Below are 14,166 nucleotides of genomic sequence, written 5' to 3' on the forward strand. Positions count from 1 at the left end.
GACTGTAGACAATATACTAACCCGATAATATAACAAATTGTGATTTCCTCTAGCATTTGCGTTATACAAATCCATCGTCATTAAATTTATTTATTCCGATTTAGAACATGCAGAGGATACTTAAAGCACCCATGATGCTGCGAAAGGTTTCTTGCATCGCCACGTTGTTGGTCTTAATACCAGTCGTTTCTGCAGTAGTGACTCTCCGTCCAGTTTCCACCATCTACTTGCCATACAGCTATAACGGAGAAGAAGGTCTCTATGGTATTGATGCTGGAGCAGTGGAGCAGACCGGCTATGATTCTACGAACAAAATTGGTTATTCTGCAGGTATTATTCTCTGCTTTTGGCATTAGGCCAACAAAAAAAATCATTTGGTTGTCATCGATTGCTATTCTGGATTTATTGGTATTTTTCTGTGTCAATTGAAACTTCTTCCAGGAAGCCTAACATTAGATTTTTTTCTCTCTATTTAAATAAATTATAAAGGCGGGTGAAAAAAAAAGGATAATAATTCTTCGTCGTTAGCCATGAGAATAACAATTTCTAATTCTCTCTACTAAATAATCCGAACAAAAGAATCAACCACAAGTGGTAATCAACTGATTAATATACAAATACACACAGGTGTATGTGCATTATGGTCGATGCAGCGCATGATGGTATTCAATATGGTGCTATAAATGTCTCCCCACAACCTTCACCCACGGCTGTTATCACCAAAGTGCACCCCATGCGGATAGTACCGTGCATATAGTAAAAAAAAAAAAATACGCAAGGTCACGTGATCCATTTTGACGCTTCTCATTGGCTATACATTCTTGAACCCATTTTATAAACGAATTTGTAATGAGTCCTGAAATTTCAATGTGTTACTGCACGTCATAGTAGTATTAAAGAGCTGCAATGGCGAAGGATTGTTGCTCAAATTCAGAAATGATTGCTTAGATTGCTTTTCCCTAAAAAATTACCATGAGACATGAAGATACATTTATTTTGATCGACAAACAAGGTATTGGTCTCGAAAAATGTCAGTAAACACCGGAACTAGCATGAATAAGTGCTTGCCTACTAAATGTGAAGGTTGATAGAAGCTTAAACTACATGCTATGATTACCCCAAGTTTACTGTAACCGTTTCTTCTTTTTTAGAAAAATACTCGATATCATCGTTGTTATTATAAGACGGATTCTAGCATCTAAGCAATCCGATTGGTCGATTGAAATCACGTGGGCAAGCGTTAGTTTTTCCCACCGTGCAAAAGAGCTCCCATCAAAAATTGATAACACTCGCTCGATACCTGCCGATATCTCTTTCGCGTACTTAAGCCAAATTTAATTTGTGCATAAGACACCTTTACACGGTTACAAGAGTGCGCGTGCGCAGACATGGGCGCCATTTTAATTTATGGGTAAGTTAAAATGGCGCCCATGTTAATATGACGTGACCGCACAGCGCAGGTAGTGACGCAACAATACATGCGCATCTGTAAACATTGATAACGCAATGTTTACGCGCAAATTAAAATGGCTGCCTTAACTGAAAAGGGGTGTTTTGTCAAAACACTGTATCTAGATCTAGATCTAGAATATTCTAGGCCTAGTTTAGTTAGATGTAACTTAGATCGATCTAGATGTAATAGCTATCTACCGTATTCTCCAGATCTAGACTATAGTGTAAGCATGTATTGCCGATCCGTCTTTCGCTAGTGTGTTAGGGCAGTTCCAGTGCACTCAGTTTAGTCAGTGCGATATCGATAACGCACTTGTCCTGCGGGCGCGTGCATTATCCCTATGGGCACTGACTAAACTTCGTGCACTGGCCCTGCGCTAACACACACGTAAGTAACATCGCATTATTTGTATACTGTTTTCCCGAACACAGGTGATAACTACATCCACATCAATGATTGGTCGGATGTGACCACACCCACAATTCTGGAGCGTATTGCAGTCGACACGACATGTAACGATATCGAGACCTGCGGCGACTTTGTGGGATTCGTACTCGAGGGACCAAGGAAGACAGACGATGGAACTCTGCATGTTTACTCCCTCTACGACAAAGCTTCTGGAAACTGGACAAAGCTCCATGAAATATCAGGTACGATATATATATGTACACATCTGTATATAAACTCCAAATGTGATCTATATATCAATGAAATAGTCATATCATAGTTCATCCTTTGTATGTATCATGTATGTATATAACAATATAAAGGAAATGAACTCCATATTGTCGTTAAAGGAAAGAGAAGTCAAGGGTGAGGTTTTGGAATAATAAACATTAAAAGAAACTTGATCAATGTTGATAAAACTACATGCACTGCACACGAAAACTGATATGTGGGACTACATGTCATGAGGTCTGAAAGTATGGTCTAACCATCTATTTCTTTTGGGGGGACATTTGTAATTATTGTTCCAAAATGGCATACAACGAATAAATAAGTTCCCCCTAAAAAAACTTTCTACTAGAACTTAATCTTCTCTTTCAACTTTGAATCTAGTTGGCAGCACACCTGATATGCTTCATTTCTCTCACGATTGTCGTACGATCGTCATCGCGAATGAGGGAGAAGCTGCACAGAATGCCGACCAGACAGAATTCATCAATCGAGAAGGGTCTATTTCCATCATCCGATTATCTGTTGACGGTTCCACGTTCACCTCAACTTTGATCAACTTAACACAGTTCAATGATAGGTAAAGTATAAGTGGTGGTGTTTAAGATTATGATGATGATGATGATGATGACTGTAATGATAATCATGGTGTGGTATTGGTGAATGTGATGGTAGTGGTTGCTGTGATAGTGGTTGTGATGATGATGATGGTGGTGGTGGTGGGGTTGGAGGTGGTGATTTTGATGATGGTGATGGTGATGATGATGGATAATGATGATAATAATGAAAACGATAAAAAATGCAGTTGGTAAAGATTAATCGATTGATTTTATGGATACTTTGTTAAGTGTTGAAATTGTAAATTAAAATTCAGTCCATGATGTTGATGGTCCATTTCACGTCCTCCAATGCTTTTGCTTTTAACCTCTTAGATCGGATGAATACGTTGCAAGAGGGGTGCGTTATCCATACCACGGAGAGTTAGACGGTGCCAATGAAACGTTCGCCCAAAATCTAGAGCCTGAATACATCACCTATAATTATGATGACACAAAAGCATTCGTCGGATTGCAAGTGAGTCCATTGCAAGATTATTGAGGACAACATCTCAAAAACAACAATCGAACAATCAAATTAACATCCACGGTGCATGGTGTTGAGAGGAAGGGGCGGATCCAGCCGGCGGCAGGGGAGGGGGCCAATTCGTGAGAAAATATTAAGGGGGGGGGGGGTAGTGAGCACTAATTTCTTTTCTTTTTGTTTGCTCCCGAAAATTTGAAAATCGCGCCGGCTGATAATTCGCTCAGTGGGGGGGGGGGGGGGGGGGGGGGGGTAGTGAGTACTATTTAGTTTGGGGGCCCTCGAAAATTTGAAAAATAGTTTCAAGTTTCAAGTTTCAAGTTTCAAGTTTATTTATCTTTCTTTCATAACACACATTACAAATATGTCATGAATATAAAAGAGTGAACAGAATATGGCGTTACAATAGAAAAATGAGGTGACCCTGGTTGAAAGCAAGGCTTGTGGATTTAAGGTCCCTCATGAGTAGTTCATGAGTATTTCCTAAAAGAACAAACTCGTCAGATAAGAATAATGTGTACATTTAAATGCTTACAAAACTAAACTAACTAAACAACTGATAAAATATTAAACACAAATAAGGACAATAAAATCTACTGAGTACTAAATAATGGCTATAAACAACTGGAACAGGAATATACTACGAGCAACAGGAATGAAATACAGACAAAAACTAAACAAGACAGACAGATGAATGGATGTTAGAAACGGGAGTAGAATTATGCTGACCTATATAGCAAATAATTTTCTTAAATATTGATCACAACTATAAATCTAGACGATATCGACTCAAATACAGTAACTTCAGTTTGCGCTTAAAGACATAAATACTGACCGATTGCGCTATTCTTGGTTCAAGGGAATTCCAAAACCTAGGTCCAGTGGACCCCAAAGTAGTAAGGGCAAATTGCGTTCGAACAAGAGGTAAGTGATTTGCTTGCGCCTGTCGTGTGGAATAACTATGAACTTGGTTATTTTTCTTAAATATTCCAGCCAAGGCTACTGGCAGTAGACCTGCATTCAATTCATACATTAGAGCTCCTAGTTGTAAATGATAAATATCTTCAACTTTCAAAACACCACTATTATAAAAAAAAAAAAAAAGAACATCTGTATGCGCAAGATAGTGAGTATTACAAACAATTCGTATTACTCTTTTCTGTACCAGTAGTAATTTATCCATTTGAGATTTGAATGAGTTGCCCCAAGCTAGAACACCATAGTGCAAATATGGCAAAATTAAAGTTGCGTACAACATACGTATTCAGCGGGAACACAGATTCCAATTTATAAATTACACCAGTATTTCGTGACAATAATTTACAAAGCTTACTAATATGGTACTTCCAATTTAAATGTTCATCAATATGCAAGCCAAGAAATTTAAATGTAGATACCCTTTCAATCTCAACACCATCAAACATTACATTGCCAGGCAATATACTCAGGGAATTACTAAAGAGCATATAATTAGTTTTTTTTTAGATTTAAAGACAACTTGTTTGCATGAATCCACAAAGTCGCATTAGTCAACTCGGAGTTTACAGTCTGCAAAAGAGTTTGTGGATTTCTGTGAGAGAAAAATACACTTGAGTCATCTGCAAATAAAATGAATGATAACATCTTTGCGGAAAGTTGAAAATCGTTAATATACACAATAAACAAAAGCGGGCCTAGAAGGGATCCCTGAGGGACCCCACAAGTGACGTCCGCATATCTGAATCAATTCCATTTAAAGTAACAAACTGTTTCCTATTTGTTAAGTAGCTTCTAAACCAATCTAATGCTATTCCCCTTACACCATAATGGCACCCCCCCCCCTTTAACGGCGGGGGAGGGGCCCATCTCCACAAAAAGGTAAAATTAACGTGTTTTTACATGTTTTTTTTCACCAGGGGTGGTGGGCCGCCCCCCACCCCTGGATCCACCACTGTTGAGAGGGGTAGCTAAATCTGTCCAATTTTTTTTAATTTTTTAATTGCCAATAATTGCAACGGGTGTGCCTACAATTTAAAAAGCCCCATATTCGAGATTTATAGCATTAACCATACTTTTCTCCGTCACAAATCACCAATAAGAATGTTTTAATTGCTTTATTAAAAACTCGTTTTGTTATAAACAGTGTACATTCTGTTCTTTGTGGTAAACAAATTCAATAGTGTTCTTAAAACTTCTTCAAAATTAATGTAAAAAAACTGAATCGTGGACCTATCCTTAATATTGTTCTTTAAGTTAGAGTCACTTCAACTGAAGTGGTGAAAATGGTTAATTTTTATATTTTTAAATCGAACCATGTATGATCTTTGTTGTCCCCGGCATTTTTGCTTACATCAATTATGTTGCTTTTAAAGGAAAACAACGCCATCGCCGTGGTGGATCTACTGGCTGGTGAAATAGAGGACATTTACCCCCTGGGTGAAAAAAGCTGGCTCAACCTGGATCTTGATGCAAGCGACAGAGATGGTGGTAAGAAGGTCGCTTATAACTATTAACTGCTTACGTCACTCACGCAATCAAGTGATTTTTTTTATTTAATATAAATTATTCGTTTATGTTTAAAACGGTCGCAAAGCCTTTCGAGAAATCAGCCTAAGACAATTCAATAGCACTTTGCTTGACGCAGGGCTGCGTCAGTGAGTGTCACAGCTTGCAACACTTAATTTGAAATAAATATCGCTTATATAACAGGTGCAACATGGAAAGTGCAAGTGACGTTAAAACTGTAACTTAGGGGCTCAATTAGGGCATGTACTGACGTAATGTGAATGACGCTTCGTTTGGATAAATCCACGATGCGTCTGATCTTTCTTTTTAACAGGAATCATGTTCAGGAGAAACAACATCTCCAGCTTCTACCAGCCCGATGGAATCAAGTATTTTGAAGTGGACGGAGTTGGTTATATCATCACGGCCAATGAAGGCGATAGTTTTGATTACGAGCTAGGAACTGAGAAGTGGGCCGAAGATCAGAGAGGAAAGAAATTTAAAGCTGGTAAAAGTTTACATACATATATATTGTGAGGGTGTGTAATGCTAATTATGTAGGTGAGGATATACCTGTGTGTGTATGTGTGCTTGTGCGTGTGTGGCTATGTATCTATGTATATACGAGAAAATAAACAGCATTTCAGTGTCGGAATTTTGATCAACTGGATGTACATGGCCAACACTAAAATAACACATATACCTTTTTATTTCATAATTAAAATGTTAGCCATCGTGTTTTTTTAATTATTTTGTATTGTTTTATTTATTTTTGCCGTTGTTGTTGTGGTTAGAGTCTGGTATAATATTTACTGGACGTGAATTACAGGTATGATCTATTAAGTGAACATCTTCAGTACCATTAAATTCAAATGTTGATGTTTGCTACGTTTATCATGTTTATAGGGGATTTTGCAGAAACATTTGACAATGAGCTGATTGGGAAACTTGGTGACGATGATATGCTTGGTGAGTAATCAAATTCTAATATGTTTCCTTTCCTTTCCTTCCGTCTTTTCTCTTTTAAAACGTTTTATTTTTCTTTCACTCGTAGTTCCGTGGGGACCCGTACCTCGTGTCTCCCATCCCGCAGCTATGCCCGTGATATACATGTACTATTACACACCTGTTTAACAAATGACTGATATCCTCCATGTTGGTACAACGGAATCTACCTTTACAATAGCAAAGGTCGGATGACATGCAAATATAAGTTAATTCCTGTTTACATGCAGGGCTGCATGCAACGCATATTTTGTTACATAAACATTTAAATATAATTCATAGATTTCTAAATATTAAAAATATTCTCAGACCGGCTTAGCTCCACCCTAAAAAAAGGCTCCAGATCTCGTTCATCTTGAGCCATCATCTGTCAATCATTAGTAAGCTAACAAGAAACATGGGTTTGTAACTTACCTAGCTCAGCACATGCTTACAAAAAAATTGCATTCTTTCATACAATATCTCCATATTACCTTTATTTTCCTGATGATGCTACGGCAGATCTGACATAGCAACACATATGTTGGTATTGGATGGTCTATTGTAAACGATGATCAGCGGACATTGGCGGACTTGAGCACGGTTGCCATTACAGCTCTTAAGCAGCTTAAGAAATTGGTGCCTGGGTCGAGTTTGGCAGATGAAGTTTAATATCTTGCCAAAGATCTTAAAGGGGCATGTTCCCCTATTCCAGAGGGCGCTCAAAATACGTACGCGCTGGCGGACGGCGCTATAGCTGCCTATTGACACCAACAGAATACGGTTCTTACGCAGATGGCATGTTCCGATAACTACACTGGCGGGAACGTGCCCCTTTAAGTTCTGTGACAGGGATATGAACCCGGTACGTTGTGGTACACAAGGGACACATCCACCGATAAAAATACATATACATATATTAATATTCCTCTTTCTTACCACGGGTTGTTTACAGGACGTCTAGCATTCAGCAAAGTCGACGGCTTGGACAGCTCGGGAAAATTCGAGAAGCTTTATTTCTTTGGTGCTCGAGGGTTTTCCATCTTCAGGGCCTCTGACATCACACTCGTCTATGACAGTGGTGACGAGGTAGAGAAGATGATCGCTAAGTTCTACCCCGACGTCTTTAACACCAACACCAAATCGGATGATCCAGTCATCGAATCACCGGCAGACTTGTTTGATAAACGCTCCGATAATCTGGTAGAATTTCTTTCAAAATTTTCAACCAAATGAATCTTTCTCTAACTAACTCTTTAATTAATCTTTAATTAATTTTTCTTCAATAAATTATGTTCACTTTGATGTGTATTCCATATGCATTGTAATTTGTATTTGCACTTTTTTGTTTTATTTAGTATGTAATTGTTTGTCAGTCAATTTTTTTGTTTTGTTAACGCGCTTAGAGACTTCGGTGGGAAGCGCTTTATAAGTAACGTTTTTATTATTAATATCTTTCTCTTTATTTCTATAAAGCCTAAATCTGCCTCAAGATGAAATTTGCACGACAAAGCGAGATCTTAATTCGTAATTCTTGTCAGACATCAGTTGTTTCATTGTGCATACTTGTCTGACGCACTCAATGGCTCTAACATGTCTAGTTAGCTTCTGTCATTTACATTATTTGGTAAAGTGAGGCCCTTGGTTCGATCCTTCCTCAGTCCCATCCCTGGGAAAATGTTTTGCCCACGTTTGCCCCTTTCCATCCGGATGTATTGAGTGGAAAGGCCGGGTTAATCAGAGGCGGCGGACCCGGGGGGGGGGGGGGGGGGGGGGGGCAGGTGGGCACAGTGCCCCCCCCCCACTTTTTCAAGTACCCAAAAAGTGCCCCTTTTTCAATGGAAAAATTGCCCCTTTAACTTTGTAAGAAGCGCCCCTTTTTACATAAAAAGTGCCCCTATTACTTTGATATGTGCCCCTGTTAATTTTTAAAAGTGCCCCTCTCATTTCCACCTCTGATATGTGCCCCTTTTATTTTGACACGTACCTCTTTTCCCAGACAAGTTCCCAGTTTCCTTTGCAAATAGGTGTCTATTTTCCATTCTCATAAGTGCCCTTTTAATCTCTAGTAAGTGCCTCTTTTTGGATACGAGAAGCGCCCCTTTTCACTTTTGTTAAGCGCCTCCTTCACCTCTGATAATTGCCTTATTCAAATCTTAGAGGTGCCCCTTTTACTTTGACAATTTCCCCTTTTCCTTTGTAAGAAGTGCCCCTTTCCCTTTTAATAACTATCTCTTTTTAACTCGGATAAGCGCACCTTATATTTTCACATGTGCCCCCTTTCCTTTGTAATAAATGCCCCCTTTTCCTTATGATAAGTGCCCCCATTTAACAAAGAGCCCTTTTCCTTTTCATAAATGCCCCTTTTCACCTATGAAAATAGTCCTTTTTCATTCTCCTACTAGTGCTCCTTTTTTATGTCTGGTAAATGACCCTATTAAATTCTGAGAAACAATCGTTTTATTTTGACAAGTGCCCACTTTTCCTCCTGATAAGTGCTCTTTGCATCTCTAATTACACCCCCTTTTATTTTGACACGTGCCCCTTTTCCTTCCTAATAAATGCTCTTTTTTCTTCATAATTTCCGCTTTTCATAAAAGCCCCCTTTCACCTCCGATAAATGCCCCTATCAAAATCTGATCGGTGCTCCTTTTCTTTCAACAAATGCACATTTCCCTTTATTATTAGTACCCGTTTTTCATTCTCATAAGTGCCTCTTTCAAATATGGTGTTTGCCCCTTTTCAGGTGCGATAAGTGTTCCTTTTCACCTCTGATAATTAACCTTTTTTAACAATGATACGTGCCCCTTTTCCTTTCTTATGAGGAACCTATCCCTTTTTCATAAATGCCCCTATCAAAATCTGATGGTTGTCTCTTTTCCGTTGACAAATGCCCAATTTCGATTCTCATAAGTGCCATATCATTCCTGGTGAGTGCCCCATTTTCACCTCTGATAATAACCCTTTGTACTTTGACACGTGCTCCTTTTATTTTCTAATAAGTGTCTTATCCCTTCGATAAGTGTCCCCCTTTCCTCTCATCATTAAACGTGCCCCTAATTTCAAGCGACTAAGAGCAATATCTCCCAAAGCTCGCTCGCTCACATTTATAGATGTTATAATTATGTTACTTATCAAAGGTCTTTTCAGTTTGCTGTTTATATGAAAATGTGCTTATTTATAACCCGATGAGGATTGTTTTTTCCTCTTTGTAAGAAATAGTTTTCGCACTGTGTTCTCACCAATCTTATATTTTTCCTCGCTCACAAATGATATTTTCGACCATCACACCCAACTGCAAGGTATGATGCTTTAAAAAGCAATATTTTATACGATGTATAATGAGAAAAAAATATTGAAATCATCCCTGATAATGTAATCAGATTATAGGGGTATATACCAATGTCTATAAATTGTTTATTTTCGCTTTGAGATTTCCCTTTGTAGGTGCCCTTTTTTCCCAGAAAGTGCCCTTTTTGGTTGGTGCCCCCCCCCCCCCACTTTGGAAGTCGCTCCGCTGCCTCTGGGGTTAATAATAAGTAATTGATCAGCAGGGAGAGTAGGAGAGGTTTTTCTGGTCCCTGGGTAAACCAGAACATTTCATTAATCATTCCATATTTATATGACAGATGACTTTCTATATTCGGACTTACGTTAGTATGTCTCATAAATATACATCCTACTTAGGGTCCCGAATGTGAATCGGTGGAGATCGGCGAACTCGGTGGACGTCGTATTATTTTCATCGGCGTCGACCGCACATCGGCCATCCTCGTCTACTCTCTAGAATCTGGCGAGATCGTACCAACGTTCGAAACCGTGTACCGTGCTGGTGGTCGTAATGATACGTTCCAGAATCTTCTTGACGACCGTAACTTGGGCGACCTTGATCCTGAAGATCTCAAGTAAGGGCAGCATTTTGAACACGATCGCTAGCACTTTGCAAGAACCTGGTGTCTGTATTTTCATTTACTGCACTTTATATTTATTTTAACTAAAAATGGAAATAAACGAACGAATGAACAAACAAAGGTTGTGCAGTTATCGAAATGAAAAGAAATTCACTCTTTTGATATCAGTCTCAATGAAAAAAAATGCACTTCTCTCAGAAATTAGCATAAAGAAACTACACACATGAAGCATGAAAATCTGTTTTAAACTTTTCTGCTATTTCTCGTCATGATGGCATTTGAAGAGCAATCCATCGCTAAGAAGGATTTATAGCATGACATTTTTTTCTGGCTAGCAGAGAATGACAAAGCTCACAAATTATGTATCATCTTTATCAGAACTCAACCTTCTCTTGAAGGGATCGTCTAACAATGTTAAATCTGTGATACACGGTCCTACATGTTACCAGTGTCTGTCATATGGTGTAATATTGAAGCCCTAAACAAATCGCGCTTCAAAATGATCAAGAAGTGACTCAAAAAATTAAAAATCTTTGAGTGACCGGTTTAACCATACTCGTTTTCCCCAATAGACTGTATGTTATGAAAACCGTTCGGCGAACGGTTTTCAAAATTTGTAATTCCAATCATTATAAAATATCTTGATAATCAGACAAGCGATCGGCTTGTAAAAGTCATGGAGTTCCTGACTGACCTTAAGGTTTATAATTATAATTGCAGCATGAGCTAGATCAAGGATTATTTTTAAAGGATCTAAGACAAAGTTACCGGATCCCTTTAAAGCTCTTAAAACTGAGTGACCAAAAAGAGATCATCAAGACAAAGAATAATCTGATTTAGAACTTGTGTTTCTTATATCGTCCATTGTTTATTCTAGATTTATCCCTGCATCCGTGAGTGTAACAGGAGTACCCATGCTGATGGTTACGAGTGCAGTCAGCGGGACTATATCTCTCTACGAGGTTTATGACGATTGATCCCCTACAGGTACGTAAGAACCCCCCCCCCCCCCTTTCATCTCTATTCTTCTGTGCTAGGGATATTCCCACAATTCAACAGCTTTTAACCTCTTCATCTTTGTAACCTGAAATCTGGCCTGGGCTGTTCCTTACAGTAATAATGTGAGGTGGTCGAGATCTCGAGATCAAAGACAGACAGACAGACAGTCAGACAGATCCTGTGAGATGGGAGTCCTGATCTGGGACTAATTTCTACTACTCGCCAGTAGTTGGTTCCCCTTTAATATCGATCTCTTAATATAGCCCTCTACTGCTGTGTTCTCTGTCTTCTGATGCCGGCCTGTACCATTGTTATGCTAATAAATGAGGCGAATTACGGTGCACAGGTTGGGAGTGGGAGTACATAATGGACCTAGTGAATGAAGAGTAACCCAAAATCCCAACATTTCTGTTCACTCCCCTTTTGCTTATTTTACTTTCAAACATGTTTTCTTCAGACGGTGTGACTACTGAACCACCAACCACAACAGACAACAACGCCGCCATCTTGATTTCATCTCCAGTCGTCTTCTGTCTGACTCTGCTCTTTGCTTTTCTGCTTATTTAATCATAAGTTATTTCTATTACCGATTGGGCGTCAGCTCTAAAGCTTCTCGAACAACTTTTAATAAATTAGTCATTACGGGATATTAAATTGGAAATTGTTAGTGATCGAGGTGGTTAACACTTGTGTTTTCTTTTGTCATGGTTATTAGTCCTCTTCCTCCTCTTTTTCTCATCTGCCTCTCTCTCTCTCTCTCTCCCCCTTCCTATATCTATCTATCTCCATATCTCTCTCTCTCCCCATCTCTCTCCTCCTCTGCTCCCGCCCCAGCCCCCGCCCTTCACTCTCTTTTTTTAATGTCACAGGGCTATGCCGGAAACGAAGACAAGATGAGTTTCTTAAAAAACGAAGATTTAAAAGTTCTAAAAGATGTACCTTTATTTTCTCAACAATGTATTTCAGCATGGAAAAAATGTCAATGTGTTGAAGAAAAAAATCATGTAATGAGGTCACTAATATTATAATGCAGCTGTAATTGGTAAACACATGTTTAAAAGAAAAAAATTATGTTTATGGTGGAAACATTGGCTAAAATCTGGAAAATTATTTATTGGGGACATTATAGACGCCGAAGGGGATGTGGATGTTAAAAGGGGACAATAATTACTTTGTATTAAAAATAATTAATTATGTGAGGTCAAATTATTTTGGAAGTGTATACCTCGTGACTGGAAAAAAAAATTAAAATGTGAAACTTGTTTGTGTTCATATGAAAAAACACGTCTTCATTATTTTGAATTGACACCAAAAGTATGTCATAATATGTCAGTTACAAAACTAACAATGTCACGAATTATATATATATAAGGTATTTGTTGATAGAACCTTTATAAATCCAAATGTTCACATTTATTGGGAATATTTTTTGGAAAAAAAATTTCCTGGGCAAATAGATGGAAATGAATTTGACAAACGTTAAGAAAAACGATTAAAACAGTTTAATTTCAAACTACTCTATAAGTAATTAGCATGTGAAGAATATCTAAACTATGTAAACTTATCTTATTACGAACATACTTGTCAGTATTTCGTTACTTGTATAATTCATTTGTTCTATTATATATTGTAATGCTGTATGGTTTATATATGTCATTTAACTTGTGGATATTTAAGTGGAAAAATAAATTAAATCAAATCAAATCAAATCTATACCGTTTCAACAAATCTAATCATGATTTTTGTTTGAAGTGCAAATGTGCAGAAAATTATTATCATTTATTTTATGTTTGTGATTACTCAAAAATATTTTGGAACAAGGTTTTATTTTTTCTCAGAAAAACAGTAGTATCGTTTGATAACAAACAAATAATAATACACTGATATAATTGTAAGCAATTAATATGATTATATAAATTCAAAATATGTTGTGTTTACAAATCTATTAATTAATTAAGCTTCTTACGTTTTATATACGCAAAAAAGAAAATGTAATTTTACAAAAATATTCGACATTTATTTTAAGGAAATATTATGGAGGGGTTTAAATGTTGAAAAGTATCACCTCTGGAAAAAAACGTTGATTATCTTTTTTTTTCAAAGTATAATTAATTTTGCCATATAAGTATAATTCATGTGTGTTTCTTTGTAATCAATATAATTATTTTTTCAAATGTACGTATTATTCAATAAATAAATGATGTGGAAAAAAGAGGAAAAAAAGACAATGGAAATTTCAATGGAAAACAGTGGCTTTGAACGTCTCAAAATATGTTGCCAATTGAAGGATTGTCTCGTAGTTTTCTCCTGGCATCAAACGCCATATTCCATGGTATCTAAAAAGAGGGCTCCTTTTGCTCATACATATCGATATCATACAGTCTGAAACAAAAGTTTTTGAGATAACAATCTTAATTTGCATGATCAGGTCAAAATAGGGCGTTAATTCTTTGTTAGAGGATATAGGCCTAAGTCTAATAAGGTCCTTCTTACTGTGAGGAGGCTGATGAAGGTACATAGCATATTTGTTTTAACATTTCTAAAGTATCCTAAGTTATTCGCTACCTGATTTCCATACTT

At 37.5% G+C, this 14,166-nt stretch overlaps 1 protein-coding gene across 1 annotated transcript; it reads left to right on the plus strand.

Moving 5' to 3' along the window:
• Positions 1-134: 134 nt before the first annotated feature.
• LOC115924823 (mesenchyme-specific cell surface glycoprotein-like) lies at positions 135-12,342 on the plus strand. The gene is made up of 11 exons (XM_030987687.1): positions 135-330; positions 1,885-2,103; positions 2,513-2,708; positions 3,061-3,202; positions 5,560-5,674; positions 6,027-6,200; positions 6,599-6,661; positions 7,632-7,879; positions 10,364-10,581; positions 11,465-11,574; positions 12,044-12,342. The coding sequence occupies exons 1-10, from the start codon at positions 135-137 to the stop codon at positions 11,562-11,564; spliced, it is 1,671 nt and encodes a 556-aa protein (XP_030843547.1). The 3' UTR covers positions 11,565-11,574; positions 12,044-12,342.
• Positions 12,343-14,166: the final 1,824 nt, after the last annotated feature.

The sequence above is a fragment of the Strongylocentrotus purpuratus genome, unplaced genomic scaffold (genome assembly GCF_000002235.5).
Source record: "Strongylocentrotus purpuratus isolate Spur 01 unplaced genomic scaffold, Spur_5.0 spur5_scaffold_16, whole genome shotgun sequence".
Taxonomy (NCBI): domain Eukaryota; kingdom Metazoa; phylum Echinodermata; class Echinoidea; order Camarodonta; family Strongylocentrotidae; genus Strongylocentrotus; species Strongylocentrotus purpuratus.